Source organism: Lacerta agilis, chromosome 1 (assembly GCF_009819535.1).
Source record: "Lacerta agilis isolate rLacAgi1 chromosome 1, rLacAgi1.pri, whole genome shotgun sequence".
Taxonomy (NCBI): domain Eukaryota; kingdom Metazoa; phylum Chordata; class Lepidosauria; order Squamata; family Lacertidae; genus Lacerta; species Lacerta agilis.
In genome coordinates, this window is record NC_046312.1 from 90,194,149 (window position 1) to 90,219,747 (window position 25,599).

Consider the following 25,599-nt stretch of genomic DNA (forward strand, 5'->3'; position numbering starts at 1 on the left):
AGAGCTGGCAGCCTCTCACCCTTTTTCGAACACCCTCCCTTGTGGAGTCTTCCCTCAGCCTCCTCTCTTCTCCCCTCTTCTTGGGAGTCCTGTGGGCAGCAGCAGTTTCTGCTGCTGCTGCCGCCCCTGGTCCCCGAGCTGCGTCCCCTGCCCACAGGGGCCTGGGAAGCACCCACTGGCCAGCCCCAGAGGCACCCTTCGCCTGGGGAACTTGTAGCCAAGGCTGCTGCAACAAACAGCTGTGCAAGCCTTTGGGAAGCAGAGATGCAAGAAGGCATCAGAGAAGGGAGGGAAAGAAAAAAGGGGCAGAGGCCAGTGTTGCCTGCAGCACCCCAACCATCATTCAAGGCACCCCAGGGTGCCACGGCACACTGGTTGAAATCCACTGGCCTAAGAAGATACCCAATCAGCCTTCTTGTGGTTCTTTTATAAAATAAATCCTCTTCTGTGGCACCACAGCATTTGTTTCAACATACAATGCTCCTTCCTGTGACATCCTTCAGGTACTGGTCATTTTTCCAACAATTCAACACAGCTTTGTTATTGGGCAGCATATACATATTGTTAATTTAAAAAATCCATTTAACATCAAGCTACTTTTGCAGTTCTTGATTTGTTCTTGTTTTGATTATGTATTTTGTCTTATCGTTTTGTTGTGAACTGCCCTGTGATCTTTGGATGAAGGGTGGTATACAAATTACTATATTATTAATAATAATAATAATAATAATAATAGTGCCAACATATGAAAGTAGACTTAAATGTGTCAGACAAATTATTAAGGTATTATTATCTATCCCTTTGGTGTGCCACCTTGCACTCTTCAGAGCAGAGGGGAAAGAGGCAAAAACAAACAAGCTTCCAGGCACCCAAGTCCCAGTTTAGGATCAGCCCGGGTCTGGAATGACATTTCAATAAGTGGCTGTTGCTTGGTGTCAGTGGGAGCAGACTGGCAACCCACTCCCTGGCTCCCTACTGAGCCTCAAAGAGGTACAGAGAGATACTGATCTTATTGCTCGTCTCAGGCTGAGAAACACACTCTGTGTCCAGTGCCTCAGCATCCTTCTCCACCATCTCAGGGCTCTGCACCCTGAACTTTCAGGCCCCCCCAAAAATAGTAAACCTCATTCTCATGCTTCCTACCCACTCATACTCTCCACCCACCACACACAATTCAGAGGTAGATTCTTACCACCACCCATCTGAAACCTTTGTGGTGCTTGGTCTCCAATTTCTGTTACCATATTCAAACAGCTGGTGCCAACACAAAGCGAAGCCATATCATGCCTACAATTTTCCCGAAATGCCTGGGTGAAAATGATGCATTTTCAGTTGTTGACTAAAGGTAGTGAGGGAGGGAGGCAGTGATATCTCCCAAAGAGAATTCCAGAATTGAGGTGCTGCTTGCTGCATTTCAGTGGGGTTAGCACTCTAGCGGTTAAGTATTAGAGACAGGCAAACTAGCTTTATTGCTTTTTGTCTTGTACTCTGATTTCCAAATGTATTCTCACACATTTCCTTTCTTATTTTAACCGGTATTGGGTTCATATTTGTATGCTGCTATTTTTATAATTATTAATTACTCAACCTCTATGAACCTTGTGTGTTTTCTTCGGGTTAAAGCTCTGAATCCTGCTTGGTCAAACTGCTACTGAGTAATGTGGGCTTGTTGCTCAAGAGGCAGGGTTCTGGTTGTTTATCTCTTGCTTTCCTATCTAGCTCTTGCACACTGTTCAGTGTACAGCCCAGGATTCTCCTGGCTCAGGTTGAGTGGACTAACAGGAGTGGCGGCGGCATCTGCTGTGCAGGGCTAGTTTTAGCCTAGTCATTTGGCACCTTCTATACCAAAGGGCAGCTAGTGCTCAGGTCTTGAGCGCTGAGAGTCTCTTACAGCTCCTATGTACTGGTATGTCCATTTTGCCTGTTTGTAGTTGTCAAGTGAGCCAGGGCTAACAGATAAGTATAGTGGTGCTTAAAGGCCTATACCGTGGATCCACACTTCACTGAAGTGAAAATGGAAGTGTCCTGTCCCCTGTGCCAAATGCTTCTGAGTAGGAGTTTTTGGCCCAAGAGACATAAAAAAAGTTGGTTAACCCTCCAGTGGCTGATGCAGTAGTGGGCATGGCCAAAGTAGGTATGACCAGCAGACATTTACACAAACATTCAACACACATACAACACCAACACACATTCAGATAAGTAGTTAGGCAGGCAGATGTACACACATACATATATTCATACAGTTTCCCCAATACAAATTCACTCTTCTGTCGATTTCTCATCACTACATTGGGCTGGGAGACGTTCCATTCCTCCTAGGCCAGCATGGTAACGGGGAGGAAGAATAGTCCTTCCTTTTCAGTTATCGGAACCTACCCCCGCCCCATGCCCATCGTGGCAATGGGGAAGAAAGCTTTCCAGTTACCTTCCTCTAAGGTGGCATTAGTTCTTAGCAAAGAGGAAGGACTATTACCTTAGAGTTAACACCTAGGAACAGCACTGACCAAGAGGGAGAAGAAGTGCCTTTGTAGGATTAGTGGAAGTCAAGAGGAAAATAAACAGCACCCTTTGGCAGAGGGCTGGCTGGCCAATCACAGGAAGCAGCTTTGTGGGCTTGATGAGCCCACAGGGTTGCCATCCCTACTCCAGAGTAATGGGATCCCAACCTTTCTGGCACCCAAATGCAGTCAGGGCTAAAACTCTACCACACATTGAGAGACTGTTCACTGTTGTGATCATCTGCTCTAGTACCTGCTCTGATATCGAGCATCTTCGACCCATTGTCTAAAACTATCCTTGGCAGCTCCCTTCCATCTCCCACAACTTATTTTACAGTAGGTGTAGTTGTCTTTTGTTTCCTTAAAAGTAAAACTGCTTCCAGTTGTTTACATTTAATGGACTTTAAAAGAGTAATCTTGCTACCAGAAATTCAACCTACCGGTAAGCCCTTCTTGCAGCTCCCAGTTAGGTGCCTTATCAATCTGTGTGCCCAGGTTCCTGGGCAAATATGGATTTAGGGCCCTTCTGCAGCACTGGATGCCAAGCCCAGGGGGTGCCACAGGGTGTCACAACTACTGTATGATGTAGTGCCCATGCAGAACGGAAGGCAAGAGGTAGAGGGGTGCCAAATTTTGGCCTTGCACCACTGAAATTTGAAAGACTAAAGTCCATTCCTGTCCTGGGTGGAATGAACTTCTGCCATGTGCTTTTTTGTAAGAGTCTTTTAAGCATTCTTTAAAATTTAGTATCCTTATTGTGTAAGCTATGAGTACTTTCTAGGGAAATTTCTAGTTTGAAAGAGGATTCCAATTAGTGTTGACCACCTACTGATTTTATGGGCTACAGTGATGTAGCTTGTTGAACTCACAGTAACATTGGGTTGAAGGCTTGGGAGTTGGAGTTCATCAGTCCCCCCCCCCCCCCCAGCATGTAAAGTTCAGGTATGATACTCTCATTATAAAAGTGTTTAAAAGGTGTAAATATGTATAAAATGCTTAAGGAAACATTTACTAAGTCTACATTTTACCTAGGTAGGAACTGTCTGGCCCTCCATATGTTGCTGGACTGCAACATTCACAGTCTCTGACCTCTAGCTGCACTGGCTGCTGGGGATGATGAAACTGGAATCCAACAACATCTGGAGGACCACAAGTTCTCCATTTCCTGGTTTTTTAAAAAAAAGAAATGGAAGAAAATAAAGTGCCTGGATCTTCCATATCCCACACCAGCAGTAATTAGAAAGGCAAACAGAGTTCCACTGCAGTTACTAGAGGGTGTAGCAAACAATGGATTGTGCATCTTTTTTGTATGATATATGTTTTAAAGTAACAGATGCCAAATAAATAAACAAACAAACAAACAAACAAACAAACAAACAAACGTATATGCACTTTTAAACTGCCCCACATGGTGCATATTTGTTTTGTATTCAAGGAAGCAGCTCTAAATTTCCAGGTTTTCACTGTTCCAAAAAGTTGTTATTTATCACTCCTAACATTCATAAAACCAGTGTTAAACATATTTTATAAATCTGCTTATAGAGCCAGAGAGTCAAATACTACAGTGTGTTTCTAGATTCACTCTATTAGCTGTATTGAGACCGGGGTACCTTATTTCACTTGTGCGACACTCACACTTTTGTCTGCTTGTATCATTTATCAATTATAATTTATCAATCATGCCACAGAAAGTGAACCGCGGACTAGTTCATTTGAAATATGAGGAGTGCACTATACCTGAATAAATGCACAACTGAACAATCACTAACGGAAAGCAAACTTGAACAACCTCCTTTTTGTACCCAGGGAAATAATGGAAACAATTCTGAAGTTTTCCCCTGCAGATGAAGGCATCTGAAATTCCCTCCAGTTTCACATGGCAGTGCCGGATATTTTGAAATGCAAAAAGAGGGGAGAAGGGTGGACCTCAATATATATTTAATATAATAGGTTTATACTATTTGGTAGTCTATGATATTTATTTGGGTGGACGTGTGTATATCATAGCACCAGAAAGTTTAACAGTAGACTGTACTCTACTCCAGTGGCACCTTCTCAATCTATGTTTCCATCTTTCTTATTTGTTGCTTTGCCAAACTGTTTATTAACGGACACAAAGGGAAAAAAGAGACTGAGAGGTTGGCCTATTTGTAATTCTTATTCTGTCCTCTGTTTCGTCTTCTTCTATCAACATAGCAGTGTATGATGTACTGAGAACTACTCCAACCTGACCCGCGGATTCTGGGTAAAATCATTCACCTTGATCAAGCCGTCTGGCCCAATGCTGTGTAGGGAACATAAAAATAAAATAAAATAGAGGTTTGCTCAGTCAGCAATACTTGATCTTTATGAAACATTCTAAACTTTTATCTCACAAACATAACCGTAGCACCATCTTCTGTCTTTTCATACGCCATTCTTCCTTTTACCTCAGTAAAGCACAGATTTTTAAAGAACTGCACTGAGTGCAGGCAGTGCAGTCCAAATTAGTCTGTTAGTTGAGGAATGCCACAAGGTGGCAGCAGGCATATATAGTTTGAAATACAGGATGCTTTGACACAAAACACTTTCCCCAAGACCGAGCCAAAGGGGAAAGTTGGAATTTAAAACGTATGCGTAAATAAGCTGTTATTGCTATCAGTGGCTACAACAGTAGTGTTAACTATAATAAATCAGGGATCATGATCAAAAGATTTCTAAAGAACCTCAATGGGCATGGGAAATATTTTAAATTTTTAAGTATCAGAGTCAACAGGTATACTGATTATTGTGGTGGACTGGGGCATGGTGGACCAGGGATCAAATCCCCACTCAAGTTATGAAGCTCACTGGGTGACCTGTGACCTGACTGCCTCACAGAATTGTGAGGATAAAATGGGGAGGGGGAGAAACATGTATACTATCTTGAATTCCTTGATGGGGATTCCAACTCTCTAAAGCAGATTTTTAAGTTGAGTGACAGAGAAGAGGAAAGTTCCATTGCTATGCTAGCAGAACAGAAGTGCTGGACACAATCCCAAATTTTTAGAGGCATGGTATATCAAACTGGGATTTTTTCTAGTCCTGATTATTCTGTTTAATGTGAGGATGTCCTGTCCTGTGAACAAACTGGCCCTAGACTTAGCAATATCTGTCCCTATAGCTGTAAAAACTACTACACTTCAATACCATACAAGAGGGTAAAACCTACAATGCAAATAGTCACACACCTTGACATTTACGTTAGCTGTATGCATTAGATATGCTGGGGTTACTTACATCTCCTGCTCAATATAATTCAGCATTCGACTAACATGAGATGCTGAAATCTCCCCATCTACTTCAGCGATGTAAGTGTAAAGAAACTGGAAAGTGCTGAAGGGTATACGGGCTGGTCCACTGTCATTCTCATTGGATAAAACCTCACATATTATCTTCAGAGTTTTTGCAATAGTCTATTAAAAAGATAAGAAGAATTAGTATCTAAGTTTGCATTCATAATGAAGCAACTAGTTATTATGCATTTCTAGAAATAACAAAACAAAAAAAGCGCTCAGTGTCTGGCTATAAAGCCATAAAGCAGGAATAGCCATCGTGGTGCCCTCCAGATGTTGTGGTCCAACTCCCTTCAGCCTTGCCCAACTGGGAAATTGTCAGGGATGGTGAGAGTTGCTGCCCAAAATGTCTGGAGGGCCCCATATTGGCTACCCCTACCGTAAACAGAAGAGTGAGCAACTGTTTTATTTATGTGACTCAACTAAAACAGTCATAGCTTCTTTGCCAGAATTTCTGAGAATTATAGTTAGGTGGTAAGTATAGTTCTGGATAAAACCACTATGCTGTGGTGGTTTATGGTGTAGTGACTAGAATAGGGGAATGCCAGGGTCAAATCTCCACACAATTATGAAGCTCTGAGGTAAATTTGGGCCATCATGATTTCCCGGCCTAGTCTTATCTCACAGGGTTATTGTGAGGAGGATAATAAGGGAGTGGACGGCCTTGTACAAATCATGTGAAGCTTAAATTTTTAAGGTAGATATTTCTTGATAAACATCTCTTTTATGATGGAAAGCCACACCAAGAATGCAGTTCAATTTTAATGTGTTAAGATGTATCAAAGAACAGTGGCCCCAGGGCAGAGTTACTGTGATACTGATGATTTCAGTGGGATTAAGCGCACTTTAATATCTGTTAGACTGCAGCCAATTACCGGTACTTTATAGGCTTTATGTACTCTCTCTCTCTATATATATAGGCACTTTATAGTAACAATAACAGTAATACATTAATGCACGAAATTGTACATAAGGAGATATTCTCTAGGAAAGTTGATGTTTGAATTGCTCTGTTTTGGTAAATGACTATTTCCTGAAAATTCCCCTTTACTCAGTACAGTAGATACAGTACTCTTAATTGATTTGTTATTGGCCTTACAGTATATACTCCTTCCTGCCTGGAAGAAGCCAATGGTGAGCGTGGGTGGGCTGAGATGAGCCTGGAGCTTTGTTCCCTAAGAGGCTACAGTTATGCTGCACACCACACAGGACTGTGATAAGTGAGTTTTTACTGTCAGCAACGGTATGCTTTTAAAATCTTCTAAAGGTCTGAAAATACCAACATTGTGATAAGAATTAGATATATGAGTAAAGTGAATAATTTATTCTGTCTGAAAGAATTCCCCTCCTCCCTGATAACATGGTTGAGTTTGGGGAAAAGAGAACAGGAAATAAAAAGCATAAAGAATTTTGTTGCGCCACCAAATCTGTAGGAACCAAGGAAGTGGAAAGCTAAGTGACACACTAACAAACATAGTCAGATGAACAACAACAACAACAAAAATCTATTAGCTCTGTCTGCTTTTTATCTTTTGCTCACCTGAAGTCAAAATCTTCTCTGAAATCAGAATTATCTCCACAGCTGCTAACTGTAATGTTATAAATATAAGATTATGACTTCAGGTGAGGAAGAAGACTGCAAGAACAGACAAATTCACAAACACAAAAAGCCAGATTCATAAATGGTGCCCCTAGTAAAACAGGCTAAAGGGCAGGAGAGAGAAACAGAAAATACAATGGATTATGATATAGTTTTGGATGCAACAGATTACAACAGTTCATTCCGAGAGATACATTAATTAGCCTATATTAATATAATCGGTGGTCATATGAAGAGTAATGTTAACCCACACTGTTGAGTGTCTTTATAGCATTAGATGCACTTCTGCAGATAATTAATAGCTGCCATCAGGACAGCTGCAACAGTGGGATTCTTAGGGCTTCTACCATGTAGTGAATGTGGCAAACTGATTAGCTGGACGTTACACCAATCCAGCTTTATTCCATGTAAATTTGCAACCTCCCTTTGTTACATGTAAAATTACAGTAGATTTATTTCATAAATCATTCTGACATAAATCTATTCATGTTATATAACTAATTCAGATACATGCAGTCCAGTTACCATATTGGCCTGAATATAAACTGCACCCAAATATAAGCTGCACCTTTAAAATTGGAGGGGGGGGACCCCTGAATATTAGTTGTTCCATTCCTTGCTGTTCCTGGTTACATACTGGGGGGGGGGCGCCCTGCGTTGCCAGGGGCCTTTCCCCTTCCTTGCTCTCTCCCTTCCCGGCCTTGGGGGAGAGGACAGGGGACTACGTGTGGGGCAGGCGCCGCTTTGCCACGGTCCTGGTACTGTTTGCCCCGCGCTCTTGGCTGCATACCGTAAGGTTGCGAATATAAACCGCACTTTAACTTTTCATGGTTGGAATTTGGGAAAAAAATTCAGGCCCCGTATGGTAAATTTATTTACTTATCTAGCATTTCAGTAGTAATTATTGAAATATTATAAAATCTGCTTTTTTTTTTTTTTATAAGGTTTTATTATTTTCCAATAAGACAAAGAGAAAACAAAATACAACATCAAAAGATAAGAAACAATAAAAAACAAAATCAACATTGAACATAATCAACAATAAACATAATCAACATTCGAAACAATAACAGCAATAAAAACATAAAAAAAGAAAAACATATACAAACCTTAACCAATATCTATCTTTGTATATTTCTTGTTTCTAACTTCTCTGTTTGGGGACTTCCCCCGTTCCCTCCACTGTCTTCAAAGAAACAAATACTTCTTCAAGGTAGCTTTATATATTGTTCGATTCACATTTACCCAAATTTTAATATACTTAGCTTTTACTTAGTCAAATATCTCAATAACTATGTATCTTATCTTGACGACCTATCTTAACATATTTTGACACATACATCTTTCACATAACAGCAATTCCTCTTACCATTTATATCTGACACATATCTACCAAAGCCGATGTTCTGTCTAGTTCTGCTCAAATATTCAGTTTAACTGATTTAACTAAATAGTCTTTAAATTTTTTCCACTCCTGCGACGCCTTCCCCTCCCTCTGGTCCCGGACTCTGACGGTCAGTTCTGCGAGTTCCATGTATTCCATCATCTTCATCTGCCATTCCTCCACCGTTGGTATCTCTTCACCTTTCCATGTTCTTGCCAATAGAATTCTGGCTGCTGTTGTGGCATACATAAAAAACACTCTATCCTGACTGGGTATCTCTTCATTGGTTATGCTCAGAAGAAATGCCTCTGGTTTCTTACAAAAGGTAACTTTCATTACCTTCTTAAGCTCATTGTAAATCTTATCCCAGAAAGCACTTACCGCTGGGCACAACCACCACATATGAAAAAAGGTACCTTTCGCATGTTTGCATTTCCAACATACATCTGACATTTTGGTATTCATCTTAGCAATCTTAACTGATGTCAAATACCATCTATAAACCATTTTCATTATGTTTTCTCTTAAACCATGACAAGCAGTAAATTTGATACCTTTTTGCCACAATCTCTCCCAGTCATCCATCATAATATTATGTCCTACATCTTTTGCCCAATCTATCATTGAGGATTTAACCAGTTCATCTTTTGTATGCCACTCTAGCAGAAGATTATACATTTTGGAAAGGTTTTTGAAGTTCGATTCTATCAGTTCTGTTTCCAGTTTTGATTTTTCTACTTGAAAACCAACTTTTTTGTCCATTTTAAATATTTCATAAACCTGATGATAGTGCAGCCAGTCGGGGACCTGACTTTTTACTTGATCATAGCTTTTTAGCTTAAAAGAGTCCCCTTCCTGCTGCAATATGTCCATATATCTTAACCAGTTTGCAGACATATTCGGTCTCTTATATGCCTTGGCCTCCACTGGAGAGATCCATCTAGGAGTCTTTCTCTCAAGCAAGTCTTTGTATCTAGTCCAAACCTGATATAGGGATTTTCTAACAATATGAGACTTAAAAGTTCTGTGGATTTTAACCTTGTCATACCAAAGGTATGCATGCCAGCCAAACATATTATCATGTCCCTCCAAGTCCAACACATCAACGTTCTCTAATTTAAACCAATCCTTTAACCAGCAAAAGGCCGCAGCTTCAAAATAAAGCCTTAAGTCCGGCAGGGCAAAGCCTCCTCTGTCTTTAGAGTCTGTTAAAATCTTAAATTTTATTCTTGGCTTTTTGCCCTGCCATATAAATTTCGATAGGTCCTTTTGCCATTTCTTAAAACAGTCTAGTTTGTCCAATATTGGTATGGCTTGGAATAAAAACAGCATCCTTGGTAGGACATTCATTTTAACCACTGCTATTCTTCCCATTAACGACAATTTAAGTCTTGTCCAGATCTCCATGTCTTTTTTTATCTCCATCCACAATTTTTCATAGTTATCCTTATACAGGTTCAAGTTCTTATTTGTGAGATTGATACCTAGATATTTTACAGATTTAACAAAATTGAGGCCTGTGGCTTCTTGAATTCTTTGGATCTGTTCTGCACTCAAATTTTTACCTAAAACTTTGGTTTTCTGCTTATTTAATTTGAAGCCAGCTACAAGTCCAAATTGTTCAATTAATTCCAAGGCTCTGGGGACACTGCCTTCTGGTTCTTGCAGGGATAGCATCAAATCGTCCGCGAAGGCACGTAGTTTGTATTCCTTCTCTCCCACTTTAATTCCTTTTGTCTGTTTATCTTTCCGAATCATATTTAGAAGGACTTCCAGGACCGTAATAAAAAGTAAAGGGGAGATAGGGCACCCTTGTCTTGTTCCTTTCTCTACTTCGATCTCCTCCGATATCACACTGTTTACAATGACTTTTGCTCTTTGTTCTGTGTAAATGGCCTTAATGCCATTTAAGAATTTTTCTCCAACTCCCATCTTTTCCAAATTCTTTTTCATAAATATCCAGGATACTTTGTCAAAAGCTTTCTCTGCATCAACAAACAATAGTGCTGCATCTGTGTTTATGTCTCTCTCCAGTTTTTCTAAAATGTCCACAATAATTCTCGTGTTATTACTTATTTGTCTTCCTGGCAAGAAACCTGCTTGGTCTCTATGTATATGGTCTTTCAACACTCTTTTCAACCTTGTAGCCAAAACATTTGCAAAAATTTTATAGTCCACATTCAAAAGGGATATTGGACGGTAATTTTTCATTAGAGTCTTATCAGTATCTGGTTTTAAAATCAGTGTGATAAAGGCTTCTTTCCACGTCTCTGGTGCCCTATCTCCTTCTAGTATTCTATTGCAAATTTCTCTTAACGGCTGTGATAGCCAATCTTTCAATGTCTTATAATATTTTGCTGTTAATCCATCCGGTCCTGGAGCCTTCCCCAATTGCATGTTGTTTATTGCATCTTCTATTTCTTGTGTCGTTATTGGGTGGTTGAGAGTTGTTAATTTTTCCTCTGGGACTTTTTGCAATCCGTTCTTTTCCAGAAATCGGTCTATCTCTACTTCATCTATCTTCTCCTCCTTGTACAGTTGCTTATAGAATCTCTGAAAACACCATCTGATTTCCTCCGGTTTCTCTACATTTTTTCCATTTACTACCAATTTACTGATAACATTTGCCTTTTGTCTTTTCTTTAATTGCCAAGCTAGTAGTTTTCCACATTTATTTGCAGATTCAAATGTTCTTTGTTTCATCATTTTCACTTTCCATTCAATATCTTGATTCATGATATTCGCATATTGGGATTGCAAGTATTTAATTTCTTTTTGGATTTTGACACATCTGGGATGTCCTCTTAGTTCTTTTTCCTTTCCTTTGATTAATTTCAACAGTCTCTCCATTTCTGCACTTTGTTGTTTCTTCTTTTTTGCCTTTTCACTAATGAGGAATCCTCTCATTACCGCTTTACTTGCATCCCAAGCAATCCTTTTCTCCACTTCTGAGTTCCAATTAATTTGAAAATATTCTTTCATCTTTTTCGCCGCTCTTTCTACTAGCTTGGTATCTCTCATCAATGCATCATCCATTCTCCACCTGAAAGAATCCTTGGAAATCATTTTTAGGTTTACCTGCACCGGATTGTGGTCTGAAAGCGTTTTAGGACCGATTTCTGCTTTTTGTAATTTTGGAGCCAATTCATTCGAGATCCAGATATAATCTATCCTCGACCATGACTGCTGAGATTCGCTGAAGTACGTTGCCTCTGTTTCTGTGGGGTTTTTTAATCTCCAAGAGTCCACCAAATTCAAATTGTCCACCATTTCAAAAAAAGTCTTTGGGAGTTTCCCATCATTTGTTAGTTTTGTTCTTTGAGATCTATCCATTAGTGTGGAAACTGCCCCATTAAAGTCTCCAAGGCAAACTACCTTATAGTCCAAATAATCCAGCAGCAAATCATGTATTTTTTTGTAAAAAATCGACTTTCCATCATTTGGTGCATAAAGTCCCAGAATCAAAAATTTTTCGCCTTGTACATTAATTTCAATTGCGATGTATCTCCCTTCTTCATCTTTAAATAGCTGTCTTGGGCTATATTTCTCCTTTGCATAAATCACTACTCCTCTCTTCTTGACCTTGTCCGATGATATGAACTCTTGGCCTAATTTTTTATTCTGTAGCAATCTTCTGTGACGCCGGACTATGTGGGTTTCCTGTAAACATATTATATCCAAATTCTTCTTTTCTATGCTGTAAAACACTCTGCGTCTCTTTGGTCTCTGATTTAATCCCCGAACGTTCCAAGTCATTAACTTGAGCGCCATTTCTTTGTTTATTCCTCTCCTCCAGTTGCCTGTCCTTTCTTGTCTTGTTCTGGATCTTGGCTTGGTCCTGGTAGTCCCGGCGGTGGTGGGAATACTTCTGGAAACTTATAGAGCTGTGCTGGGTCCAGTGGAGTTCCTTTGAAATGTTCCAGATGCTTGTCCAAAAACTTTTGCTTTTCCGCCAAGGACCTTATTCTTATCTTTTTCCCTTCAAACGTAAATGCCAGGCCTTCTGGGAATTCCCAACTGAAGGAGATTTTTCTTCTTCTTAACTCCGTCACCAGGTCGTTATAAGGAGCTCTTTTATCTAAAAAGAATCTGGGGATATCCTTGTAAAAAATTACTTTATTCTGCTGTACCACCAGGTTGTTTCTATAGTGTAAATCCAGAAAGTAGTCTCTGTCGTGTCTATCGTGCAGCACAATCAAACAGTCACTGACTGTTTTAGTGCTTTTCTTTCCTCTGGAGCCTCTTGGTCCAAATCTGAAGGCCTTCACTATGCGTGCTGAGACGTTTACCTCTTCTAACTCCCAAAAAGTTGAGAATAGTTCCACAATATAGGCTTTCAGGTCTTCCCCCTCCAATTCTGGAAGACCCCTCAAACGGATGTTTCCTTCTCTCTGATGTAGTTGCAGAAAAGCAAGAGACTCTTCCACAGTTCTCTGTCGTGTTCCAATATTTTCTATCTGCTCCAAATCTAAATTGTCCAATTTTTCCTCCACCTTTTTTATTTTTTCTCTGACCACTTTAATTTCCTCAGAGTCCTTTTTTAACGTAGTCACCTCCTGCCCAATTTTATTAATTTCGTCTCTGTTCTTTCTTACATTTTCCTCAATTTGACCAATCGATTTTTCTAATGTCTGGGTGGAGGTTTTAATGTCGGCCTTAATATCCACTTGGAGCTTTTCTATTGCAGAGTTAACTGTTGTATTCACTGATGCACCAATAGTATTCACCGATTCTTGTGTTTGCTTCAACCCTTCGGTGACACTTTTCAAACCTGCTGCAATTTCTGCCACACTTGCAACCAGTTTCTCCATTTGTTCCTGAAGAGTTAAGGAAACAGAGCCTTTCCTTTTTTCAGAGCCAGTTCCTTTAGATCTAGTTTCCATTCCCTGTGGGCTCTGCAACTGTAATCTCAAGGTCACTCCAGTTGCTGTAGTAACTATCTCAGACATTCACTGCAGAAGACCAACAGTCCCAAAAGTAAACACCAGGTGGCCTGCAGCTAGCTTCTGAGAACAAAGAGGCTGCTGAGCCAGGAGTCCACAACAGTCCATTAATCCAACTTTTAGGCAAAGAGTTCAGATTTTTCAAAATTATAAATTCCTTAAAGCCAAGAAGAGTCTATTTTAAATAGCCCAAGCCAGTAACTGTTTCTCACTTGCAATGTAACCACCAAGTCTTTAAAATAGCTTGTATCTGGCTGTAAAAGAGTCAAAGTATCTCCACTGGTAAACAGTCACTGTAACACTAGAGTCCCAACAAAGAAAAAATGGCAACAATATATTGCAGCCCGCTACTGACCCGGAATCCTAGTCCAGAGGGGGAGCGGTGTCTTCTTTTGCCATATCAACTATTTTTAAGTCTTTAAACAACCTTTAAACAACTTTTAAGTAGCTTTTAAAAAGTTTGGCAGAGTTCGCAAAACTTTCCCGTTAGCCGCGGCTTTGATCTTTTAGCGCTACCAAGCTCGCGCAAACAGTTCAAAGGGAACAGGCTTCCTTTTGAAGTTTCCTCTGCAAGCAGTGCTCTTTAAACTTGTAAAATAATCCAGTATTTTAACTTACAGAGTTTCTTTGGAAGTTTCTATGTAGGAAGTGCCGGGTGCTCAGGTCTGGCGGGATCGCTGCTTTGATCCTCCGCAGGCAGTCGCTTCTTCAGTCCCGTGCTGGGGCTCCGCTCGCCCGATTCTCCCCCTTACGAGGGTAAATCAGGAGCGGAGACAGCACGTCTGGGACCCACGAAGCCGTCGGTCCACGGGACGCTCTTCCCGTGGCTTTAAGGGACCCGTGGCGCAGGCACGGAGCTCCCTATCGCCTAACGGAGGACGGAGCCGTCGGACTCCCGTCCGCCATTGACTCGGCACCTAACCGGAATCTGCTTTTACTACACAACTCAAATGCTAGACTCAAAGTATCATTTACATACTACTTTTAAATCTGTAAAGACTTCTTTTACAATTTTTCTTTGCCTTCCTTAGCAATCCTATGATATACTATAGAATACAAATCTAAAACTCTTGAGTTGTGAAATCATATCTAAAAGTGGTGCCTTTAGTTAGAGATAGAGGAGCTGTGTTTCTTCAGATGTTGTTAGACTATAATTTTATATATCTCTCTCATGTCCCTCCACCCACCAATTACATGCCAAGGCCAAAATTTGGCGCCCCCAAATCAATCTTCTCTGTGATGAATCTTATCAATTTTGCACCCCCTCAGCTTGGCACCCTGTGTAGGGGAACCACCCACACCGCTGTAAATCCAGCCCTGCTGCGCCTCTGCTCCCCCCCCAATTTCTAGGCTCCCAGCTTCTTTGTCTTCCACTTATTTCCCCTCATTCTTGCCTCACTGGCCATGCTGTAAGGGAAGTTATTTAGTCTTGGCCAGCTATGAGCAAAGGACCACCAGGGACACATCAGAGAGCCAGCCCTGTGAGGGGGGGGGTCAGGAAAGGAGGCAAAACCAGCCCGGCTGTCAGGTAAATTCCGTAAGACAACAGGGCAAACTTAGTTCATGGTAAGGTGGAGGGAAACTGTGGAGTGTTCACTAAACATGGCATTGAATCCCCCCTTGTTCTTATTAGCCATTGACCTCATGCAAAAAAGCAGATATTATTAACAGTATCTCATAAAGTCTGCAGTCCCAGACACACATACATAGAAGTAAATTCCACCAAAATCAGTGGGTTTTATTTCAGAGTGAACACTACTAAGATTGGGATTGAAGTTTTAAAAATAGACAATGGATAAAGTTTCCAGTGCCCCTAAGGTTTGATTTTGAAATGTTTCATTAACTATTTATTGTATTACTACTAATATATTTTTCATGTCTGTCTGCTTGAACTGTCCCTATTACTCATTATAAAGCAATAATTTCTGTGGAATATGTTTATGTTCATGAATGAGGGAGAGGCCTAAATATCCATACAATATTATCTTACGTTGGTCAAATTTAATAATTCAAATTGCAAAAGTAAAGATTGGGTTGTTTTTTTTAAATCTAGGCTATTAAGGGAGATTGGTATTACTTGTGATTCATCAAAAAGAGAGCCCACTAGACAAATAAGGTGTAACAAAATCCAGTATTGAAACTCATCTGGGATCTTGTGCAGTTGCCATGGAAAAGAGGGGGAGAAAGGGTGGAGACTGTAGCTGTTAGCTGGTGAACTATCTTAAGGTAGAAAGGCTTTTACAAAGTGTGTATGATGTGTGGTTCCTCATGGTAGGAATCGTACGGAAAGCAGGTACAGTGTTGGGAGGTACAGGCCTCTAATGGCGAACCTCCCAACAGCACCAGATTTACTGCAGTGTGAAAATCTCCTTTGCCCTTTTAATTCTTCACACACAGCAGAATACAGTGGTAGAATCCAAGCTTGGGGGATTGTAGAGTGGATTGTACCAATTCAAATTGATGTTTAGAATTGCCATTCACAGTAAGAAGAAAATTAGGACTCTGAGGACCAAAGTACTTTACTGGCCTGCTCCTTGCTGTGCTACTTTTCAACTTGTGTTTTAAAAAACTCACAGCAGAATATTTTTAAAAAAGTTATTCCCCCTATACCTGAAATCGTACCCATCTACTACCACTTCTGAAATCTGTAGCCTCTTTCCCACCTCTTTCTGCTCTGTGTACAAGCAGACCTGAGTGAGGCCATATTACGAACAAATACGCAGCCAAGGTATTCTTTCTCCATTAACCCAGGTAATACTTTCATACAACAGTCCAATAAGTTGTGGTTGTTGTTCTTGCTTTCCTTCTGTTCTGGGACTGCAAAAATGCAGGAAGGGAGGCTGCTGCAGTAAGGCCTGTTAGGTGGCAGCTGGTTCTTCCATTCTCTGATTCCTAGGTGAAACTACATGCTCTTAATCCACATGACATAGACCCACTAAAAGTAAATACTAATTATTTAAGGAATCTAAACATATCGGAAATTCAAAAGAAAAGGAACTTACAACTCCAAGAGAGCTGCAGGCCAGAGCTAAAAACTTGAGCCATTCAATTTCTTCAGTAAAGTGTCCAACGTTCATAATACTGTCAAATAGGTCTGTAGGAAGATTTAGCACCTTCCACATCTGGGCTAGCTCATCTACGTGGATTATCAGCCTCCCGCCCACCTGGAAAGAAATATTGGCAATATCTATCACAAGTGAATAAATGACTGCAGGTTTTTTTTTTTATCTAGATCTCGTCACCTGTTTTAGTGCCAGGAATTCCTTCCTAATTGTACAAATTTCAGAGATGGTAAGTATTCTGTTTACTTTGTAGAATCAGTAAAAATAAATAAAAATGTACGAGATCACGGAACTAAGATACAACTAAGCAGATTGGGATGTTGGTTGAATCCTTGCTCTGTTCTTTGTAAGAAGGAGTATGTTGCTTCTTTGATTATTTTTTTACTGCAAATGTCCAGGCAAAGAATGAGACAGAAATGCCACAGACATGTACTGTTTTAGAAAATGTTGTGCTGAGTTTGTATTAACTGTGGTTCTCCTTTGCACCATGATATCTTGTTGTACTCCTCCCAAAAAGTAAGTAGTCAGGATGTAATAATGTCTGCATCTTCTCAGTTCTGTGATGGGACGGGGTATCCTTGCTTATTTGTATATGCTAGTTTATCAGTATATTAATACATAACTGTCTGGTACCGAGACTGAGCCTTAATTATGAGGTGACATACACAAACCTTATGTAGATCTTTTGAAAATGGACCAGGTGACATTCAAACTGCTTTTATACTGACTTGACATCTACTAGGCTGGAAAACGCTGAGGGTGCAGGTACTGGGGTGGTGCAGCTGCAGCAAGAACTAATTCACCTTCTGCTTCTAGTCTAGTACATGGCTACACCAGGATTGCTTGATTCTAAACTTGCAAAAACAAGTACAGGACTGCTTCTTTTACTGCAGATTCCTACTGTGGAAGAAGAATAAAATGGACTTACCCAGTCCACTTTTTTGGCAGGGGAAAACTATACAGTATCTTATATCTTAGGACCCCACTGCTGGATAATAGGCTAATGCTTCCATATCTTATTTTTTGATTGATTTAATAGAGTTATATCCCAGCCTTCCTCTCAAAAGCTGCAAGGGGTCTCACTCTCTGTGTTCATTCCAAAATTAGTAGATGGTGCTTGAACTCATAGTAGCAAATATTTAAGAAATAAGTTTGTGAGACTGCACTGATTGGCCATGTGCTTTGAGACTATTCCACCATTTTGCTGTTTTAATATTCAGTATGCAGCTGTTGAAAAAATAATGACATGGCACAGTTTTAAGAGGTGTCCACAGCAGGTCTACTGCCCTTCAGTGTGTTGTTTTAAACCCTTCACTGTGAGTTGTGTATCACTGTCTTGAACGTGTTTACTCAAACGTAAGCTCTACTTCTGAGTAAGCATATTTAGGATTACAGCCTTAGTATACAACCATAACCTTGGGAAGCAGTATTTCTGGAAAAGGTTTAATTATGATGTTGGGCTTTTGCATCTATAGCTCTCTGTTTCTTGTGCAGGCTGTGCAATCTGTACAAACTGTGCAGGCTGTGCAATCTGTACAAACAATGCTAGGTTTTCCTTTTGTATTAAGTGTCCCAAAGAAGAGGACCAGGCAGATGAGGGTCATGTGGATCTTGAATGGGCCTGAATTCAATGTAGAAAAGCATGCAGGGGCTTTTGAACAATATGTTGCTGCTGTCCACTTGGGAAGAAATGATGCCACTAACACTGGGGATGTCTCTGTTTTGGGGATATTACCACCCACCCAGTTAATGAAGTTGGTATGCTGTGTCTGCTTTTGAGTGCCATTGTGGGCACAAGAAGAATATAGGAATGAATTCATACACACAGGGGAGAATGCCCTAGATATGGAGTATATATTTTGAAAAAGACCTTTGTACCCCAGAACAAGAAAGGACACAGGGATGCACATGTGTGCTATCCACATGCTGTCTATTCATGTTGGAGCAGAAAGCAGGGCACTAGTGATAGCTTTCAGATCTCTAGAGTTAGCTGAAGGGAAGTAAGCAGTTGTCTTTCAACTGGAGGCCTGAAATATGTTTAAATGCGTACAAATCTCCCAGGTCATTTCCCCTTCTCTAGATCCTTTGAATTGTTAGGTGGCATTTGTCCTTTCAGGGTTTATCCACACTTCCTTTTGCTTTGTGCTTTCTGGGCTTTTCTGGTCTGGGCTTTTCCGGTCCATATCTGAGTGATTTTTGTCCCAGGGTTTTCCCCAAGAAAACCCATGTTTTACCACTGAATCAGAACAAACAACAATCTTCAGAAAACCTGCTTGCCATTTGTTCCAATTCAGTGGTAAAATATGGGTTTTGCACCAGGACCAAAAATAATAAATAAGTAACCACTTGGACACAGACTTGGAAAGCCCAGACTTGTACCTAGGAAGCACAAAGCAAAGGTAAGCAGGGTGCTTCCCAGATTGGTAACGGGGGGTAAGATAGGTGTGTGCTTGAATGGAGAAGCAATATTTCTGCATACCATAGTTTTCAGAGGAGTGCACATTTGGTTATACATTTGAGTGAGCACCTGCATTTTGGATGCACATCTGCTTTGGAGCCTGATTTCTCATGGGCACACAAGTACTAAAGTTTCTAGGAATTATTTGAGCTGCAGGTTGTCAATCACAGACACCTGTAGAATCTTCATGACTTCGAATATGCCACTTGAATTAATAAGCTGCTGTATATTTCTCAGCCACTCTAAAGTGTACTCCAGGGCTATAAAATATTATAGGTAGTGCTAAAATGATCTTTCCATCATCACAAGCATTTCTGCTGGCCAAACAAAATCATCCTCCATCTCCTCCCCCCCACCTTGCACACTGTTCTAGGGATCTGAGGAGCGTGCAGGGGGAAGAGGGGGAGGAAGTCCCATTGTGCTAGTAGGACTCATTGTGGTGTACCCTGCTAGCTCAACAACCTAGTTGAAAATGGCCCATAGTTTATTAGGACTGAACTCAAATTCCAGTGAATAGGAGCCAGCATCAAATGTGCAGGTGTCAGTGCTGTGCTGATATGAAGATACTAATATCCTAAAATTCAAGGAGGAGTTTCTGGAGTAAGGAACGTATCTCATTTAAATATATTTTGGGAGAAAATGGAGAAACAGTAGTAGCACAGAAGCACTGTGCATCAGTAACTGGATCCTGAATCCTGTGGTGGAGTGTACCTGCTGTCTTCCTAGAATCACAGAATCATAGAGTTGGAAGAGACCACAAGGGCCATCCAGTCCAACCCCCTGCCAAGCAGGAGACAGATATATCCTAAATAATACATCTTCTTCCACCTGTTCTCTGCTCTAAATGAAAGGCTTAAAAACACAAAAATGGGGTCAATTTAACTCATATTTCTACAATAACTGAGCAGTTATGGTTGGTTAGTATTTTTGTGAAGAACTTCAAAGCTTGCCATGCTGCTGGTGGCATTAAAATCTCACATGAAAAGCTACAAATATTGATTCTGAGTACATATGAAGAGATGTCCATGTTCTAATCATAAAGCCCAGTTGTGCATTTTCCCTGCTAATTTGTAAAAATAATACCTGGGCTACAGGGGCAGCATCTCGCCCTCAGGATTGTGGATATCCATCACTGTAATGTGGGCTCCTCCAAAAATGAACATGACATTGCACGTTGTGTGTGTGACATCACATGCACCACGTGCAAGCATGTGTATGTGATGTTGCACGTCCATGTAGCAGGAGTGGCTGCTCCTCTTCCTCCTTTTCTGTGGGGAGGGGCACGGACTCAGAGGCAGAGAGACTGCATCCGTGTTCAAGCCCCCGCCCTGGAAAAGGGTGCCTTGCTTGCTGGCTGCGGAGGGTGGAGCTGTACTGCTTCTCTCTCTGAGGCAGCGCCACAGAGGCTAGCTGGCTGCCTCTCTCCAGCTTTGCTCATTGACTTTGTGGGTGCTCAGCTCCCACAATTACCGTATATTATTGTGGGTGCCCAAGCACCCACGGTCCCCTGCAGTTGGCTTCTATGCTGGGCTATCTCTGAGTATAGATGAACTAAACATTGGAGTAATTGATTGCATTGCATTGTGCTTACAGTTACAGAAAGAAGCTGGTCATGCTGCTGAAGAGAACTTTATCATGCTGATTCTCCATTTTCTTCTGTGTAACAAGGGGATGAGAACACTTGAGAGGATGCTATAGATAATGGGTAGGGAACCCTTTTCACTTCCCTTTTAGGCAATCTTCTGAGGGCCACATGCTAGCAATGGGCAGGACCAAAGCAAAAGCGGGTAGAGCGGCTGTGGAGAAACCTGACGGTCAGATAGAAATCCCCAAATCCTAGTATAGATGGCTTGCTCCTTATGTGGTTGCATGCAGAGAGTGACAAGCAAGTTACTGCTTTGTAAGTTGTCATCTGTATTCATTGTTTGAGTTCTCACAGGGTGGTGAACTATAACTGATGACTTACTATAAACATGACCATCTGGGTTGCTTTGCTTCTCCCTGGCACCCAAGGGAAACAAACCACAATTCCTTGCTTAGCATTATGTCCAAACCAGGGTTGTGGTTTGTAGTGCTCCAGACAAACCACAATCAGTATGCTTAAGTACAAACTTTGGCTGCAGAGTGTGGTTTGCTTGGAGCAAAAGAAACCATGATCTCTGGTTTGCATGTAATGTTAAGCCATGGTTTATTTCTCTCCAGGGAGGAGCAAAGCAGCTCAGATTGTGGCACATTCAGAGTAATACATGAATTGTTGTTTACCTTGAGGTGCAAATGAAGTCAGTGTTTAAAATAAGAGCGTGCACAAAGTATTGCTTACCTATGTGTATCAGGAAGGTTGTGGAACTAGGCTTGAATGTAATAAAAGTAAAGGAATTATGAAGAGCAATAATCTTTTAAATAGTCTTCCTACTTTGGCAGAAGTCTTGTAACCTTGACATCTTGTAATAGTTGTATTCTGTCTGTATGCATCTTACAATGTGAACAAAAAGTAGCAGATATAAGACTGAAGGCAATTACTGGAACCGTGTCCAAAACCAATATGAAACAGTAGAGTACAAACACTCAAGCCTCTTATGTACTTGCCCCAAAACGGAAAGGAGATGTTTCTTACTCTCTGGTGTAAGACCTTCAAGAGCTCTGGTGTAAGCTCTGCACAGTTTGATAAAGGGACTCTATCTGGTCGTTCTCTTACAGGAGGATTCTCTCCACGGGCCATAGCATTAAAATAGCTAGACAGAAAGGGGGAAAAAAACAGGTGTTTGCATTTTAGCAAAATATGTTAACAAAAAGTGTGACTCAGAATTTGGCTATTTATTTTCAAGTTTATAAATGGCATATTAAAGCTCAACAGTACGTATATCAAAAGGACATAGCTTGAAGGCACATGACACAGCATCCTTATTGAAATTTAGCAGCTCAATTCTGGTTAGTGATGGATAGGGGACAGCCTGGAAACTATGTAAGCTGCCTTCCTACAACGAGGAAAGGTGAGTTATTGTAATACAGTGGTACCTTGGTTCTTAAACTTAATCCGTTCTGGGAGTCCATTTGACTCTAGAAACTGTTCAAAAATCAAGGCGGCGCTTCCAATTGGCTGCAGGAGCTTCCTGCACTTAATCGGAAGCCATGGAAGCCACATTGGACGTTCGACTTCCGAAATACGTTCGCAAACTGGAACACTCACTTCTGGGTTTGCAGCATTCAGGAGCTGATTTGTTCGGGAGCCAAGCCATTTGACTACCAAGGTACCACTGTATAAGGGTGGGAAGCCTGTGGCCTTCTGGATATTGTTGGTCTGGAACTTTCATTATCTCTGGCCATTGACTATGGTGGCTGGGACTGGCTGGAGTTCGACAACATCTGGAGGGTCAAAGGTTCCCCCCACTTGTCATGGTGGTAGCTGATATTGGGAGGGAGAATCACATGAGAGCAACAGGCCTGATTATAGCCTCTTTGCAGTAAAAGGGCATTTCCTCTCCCTCACCGCCTTCTGCCTTAGCTTGTATGACCACTGAGGCTGGTGATGTGCCAGTGGCTGTGCTTCTCCATCAAACTCTACCACTGCTGGCCAGGAGTTAGGATTGCAGCCTGAGCTATTATTTATGCTTAATTTGAAATGTAGTTGTCTGTTCACTGAGGTGGGTAGTGCTTATGTATGCTGGGTAGTAGAGTTTTCATTATTTGGCTATGACAGTGATAGCAGTTTTTGTTCACATACTACAGTTTTGCAAAACTCCCACCCACATTGAACTTTGTGTTTTGTTCACATACTACAGTTTTGCAAAACTCCCACCCACATTGAACTTTGTGTTTTTGGTTTTCATTTTGCAAAATCCGCTTGAAGATGTTGCATGTGGGAAAATGAAAGTAATGTGTGACTGTTGGTCTATATTCCTTTAGGTTTCAGGGGATATATTTTCTCTGGATTTGTTATTTATTGTAGCCTAGGGTTTCTTGAGGGATATTTTGCTTCCTGAACTTATTCCACCCAGGGTTCCTTGTGGCAAGCATAGGGCAGTTCTTCATAAAATGGTGCTGGTCATTATTTAATGAAAGCTGCATTAATTCCTGATACAAAATACGAAATCATTTGCCTGAAAAATGTGTGTTCTTAAAAAGTAGGGGGGAAATGCCATAAACATAGAATTCCACAAGTAAACCTATAAACCATTAAGTATAGTATCAGTTTTAAGGATACAGTTTTTTTAGAGTAAAATATTAAACTTACTCAGAAGACCATTGGATCAGATCTGGAGGCTGTGTCCGAATGGCAGCTTTTGTAAACTGCTTCAACAAATCTGGAAGCTCCGGAGGGATGCATACTTGTTTGTCTGTTTGTGGCATAATTACTGTGCCTGTTAGAAAAATAGCAACCTTCTCTGTTAAGTGTGGGAAAACACATTGCAATTACCCGTTGAAAGAACCCTTCTGTCAAAGTTCTTCTTTAACCTATAAACTTGTGTGGTGCTGTAAAAATGTTGAAAAACATAAGGCAAGCAGTACCACACAAGAAAAGCACATAACCTTTTACCGAAATCTATTACATTTGAGTTCTTACTCATTTCACTAAATCACTTTGTATTTTATAACCTTGTGTAATAGTAGCTGTATAATTGTGGGTTTTATATTTCAACTGTTGGGGAATCCTCCCCCTGCTGAATTTGTCTGGTAAGGAACTTCTATGTGCCTGTAATGAAGTCCCTGAACATTGTGCAGATTTCTAGAGTGCATTATCACACCTGTTGGGCCCATCCATTACGATCACTCACGCAAAGAATGCACCCTTGACCATGTGCAATATGCCACTGTAGTTGTGCTTTCTAGGTGAAGGCTGACAAGCTATCTTTTGCACAATCAGAAAATCTGCAAATGGCAGGCAGGATCCCTGACAGTCTGTACAGAGTCTGTGTCTATACAGCACGTACAAATTCAGACTCAGTGAATATGAGGAGGTTGACACCAGCAGGTGTAATTTGGATTCTCTTCCCTGCTAGCATTCACTGACCATCAGTACACACAGAGCTACTGATGAGCCTTATGGACACCCCAGTTTCTCCAGAATTGGAAAATTTAGGAATTTTTGAATACAGTAGATCCTATACAATGATAGTTTTCAACACGACAGGTCAGCCTCCAGAAGAAAGCATGGTCCGTTGCTAAGGACAATGAATGTTCCTCTATGAGTGCAAGAATAATGCATCTCTTATGAGAAAGCCTTGTTCCTCTGGGAAGGTCAAAAGTATTTCTTTCTCACTTGGCAGTCATAGACTATGATGCATGTGTCTACAGCTGCAGTGCTACTGCTGTTGCAGTGGCTGCAATCCTATGGTTCCAACTGAATCTAATAGGGCTTGCTTCTGGGCACCCACATATAGGATAACATTGTATGTCCTATATCAGTGATGATAAACCTGTGGCCTTCCAGATGTGCTTGACTCCAATTCCCATCAGTCCTAGCCAACATGGCCCAATGGTCAGGGATGGTGGGAGTTGCAGTCCAGCAGCTTTTAGAGGGCCACAGATTACCCACCCCTTTGCAATATGAAATATTCCCTTTGCTGGTGATAGGAATAATTGGTTCCAGTTGTAGAAACTTTGGATAAATGCATATAATGATCACCCAGCCATACCCCCACCAAAATATAAAAAAATAAAAGGGACCACAAGGAAGTGAAGAGGTCTTGATCTGTCCAACATACCTTGGACAGATCCACACCATACATTTAAAACACATCCAGCACACATTTGAAGCATATGACTTCTGCCAAAGAATCCTGGGAACTGTAGTTTGTCAAGGGTGCTAGGAACGGTAGCTTCGGGCCAGGATACTACAGCTCTCGGGACTGTTTGGGGGAAGTCACCGGGCTTTAAATGTGTGTTGGATGTGCTTTCGTGGTGTGGATCTGCCCCTTGTTGATGTCGGAGATTAGCAAAGTGGGTTAAGAATTCTGTCCCCCAGGGTGGTTCTGTCCTGTATTACCGGAGGCTGAGACGACTCAGCCTCTTCGTGAAGATCGCCCAGCTGCTGTTTTGGGACAGTCACACCAGGCTCTATCGGGGGCTTCACGCTGCTTCCACCCAAGATGGGCCCTTGCATTAACTCAGGACTGCGCCCTTTGTTTCCCTGCAGCTCTAGGTATCCTAGCAACCGGTGCTCTACCTCACAAAGGCACTGATTCTGTCAGCTGCCTTTGGTGGCAGTAAACAGTGAGACACTTGAAAAGGTCATGGGGTTCTTAGTGGGGAGTTAAGAGAACTTCATCAGGGTGGGGTTGGAGAGACTCAAATTCCATGGGTAGGACAGGTATTTTAGATAAATTTTAGGGCTTTCACTATC

The 25,599-nt window shown here is 41.2% G+C and overlaps 1 protein-coding gene across 1 annotated transcript; it reads right to left on the reverse strand.

The window, feature by feature from the left end:
- Window positions 1-4,421: 4,421 nt before the first annotated feature.
- LOC117054362 (ropporin-1) lies at window positions 4,422-25,390 on the reverse strand. The gene is made up of 6 exons (XM_033163107.1): window positions 25,243-25,390; window positions 23,491-23,617; window positions 21,874-21,991; window positions 16,742-16,903; window positions 5,757-5,932; window positions 4,422-4,782 (listed from the first exon to the last, which is right to left on the reverse strand). The coding sequence occupies exons 2-6, from the start codon at window positions 23,604-23,606 to the stop codon at window positions 4,716-4,718; spliced, it is 639 nt and encodes a 212-aa protein (XP_033018998.1). The 5' UTR covers window positions 23,607-23,617; window positions 25,243-25,390; the 3' UTR covers window positions 4,422-4,715.
- Between the last annotated feature and the right edge of the window lie 209 nt (window positions 25,391-25,599).

Excerpts from the sequence above, each read along its gene's own strand:
- LOC117054362 (XM_033163107.1), bottom strand. The coding sequence starts at position 23,606 with ATGCCACAAACAGACAAACAAGTATGCATCCCTCCGGAGCTTCCAGAT. Across the intron at positions 21,992-23,490 it reads CTGATCCAATGGTCTTCTGA|CTATTTTAATGCTATGGCCC; the intron begins GTAAGTTTAATA and ends CTTTCTGTCTAG. Across the intron at positions 5,933-16,741 it reads CCTGCAGCTCTCTTGGAGTT|ACTATTGCAAAAACTCTGAA; the intron begins GTAAGTTCCTTT and ends TCTTTTTAATAG.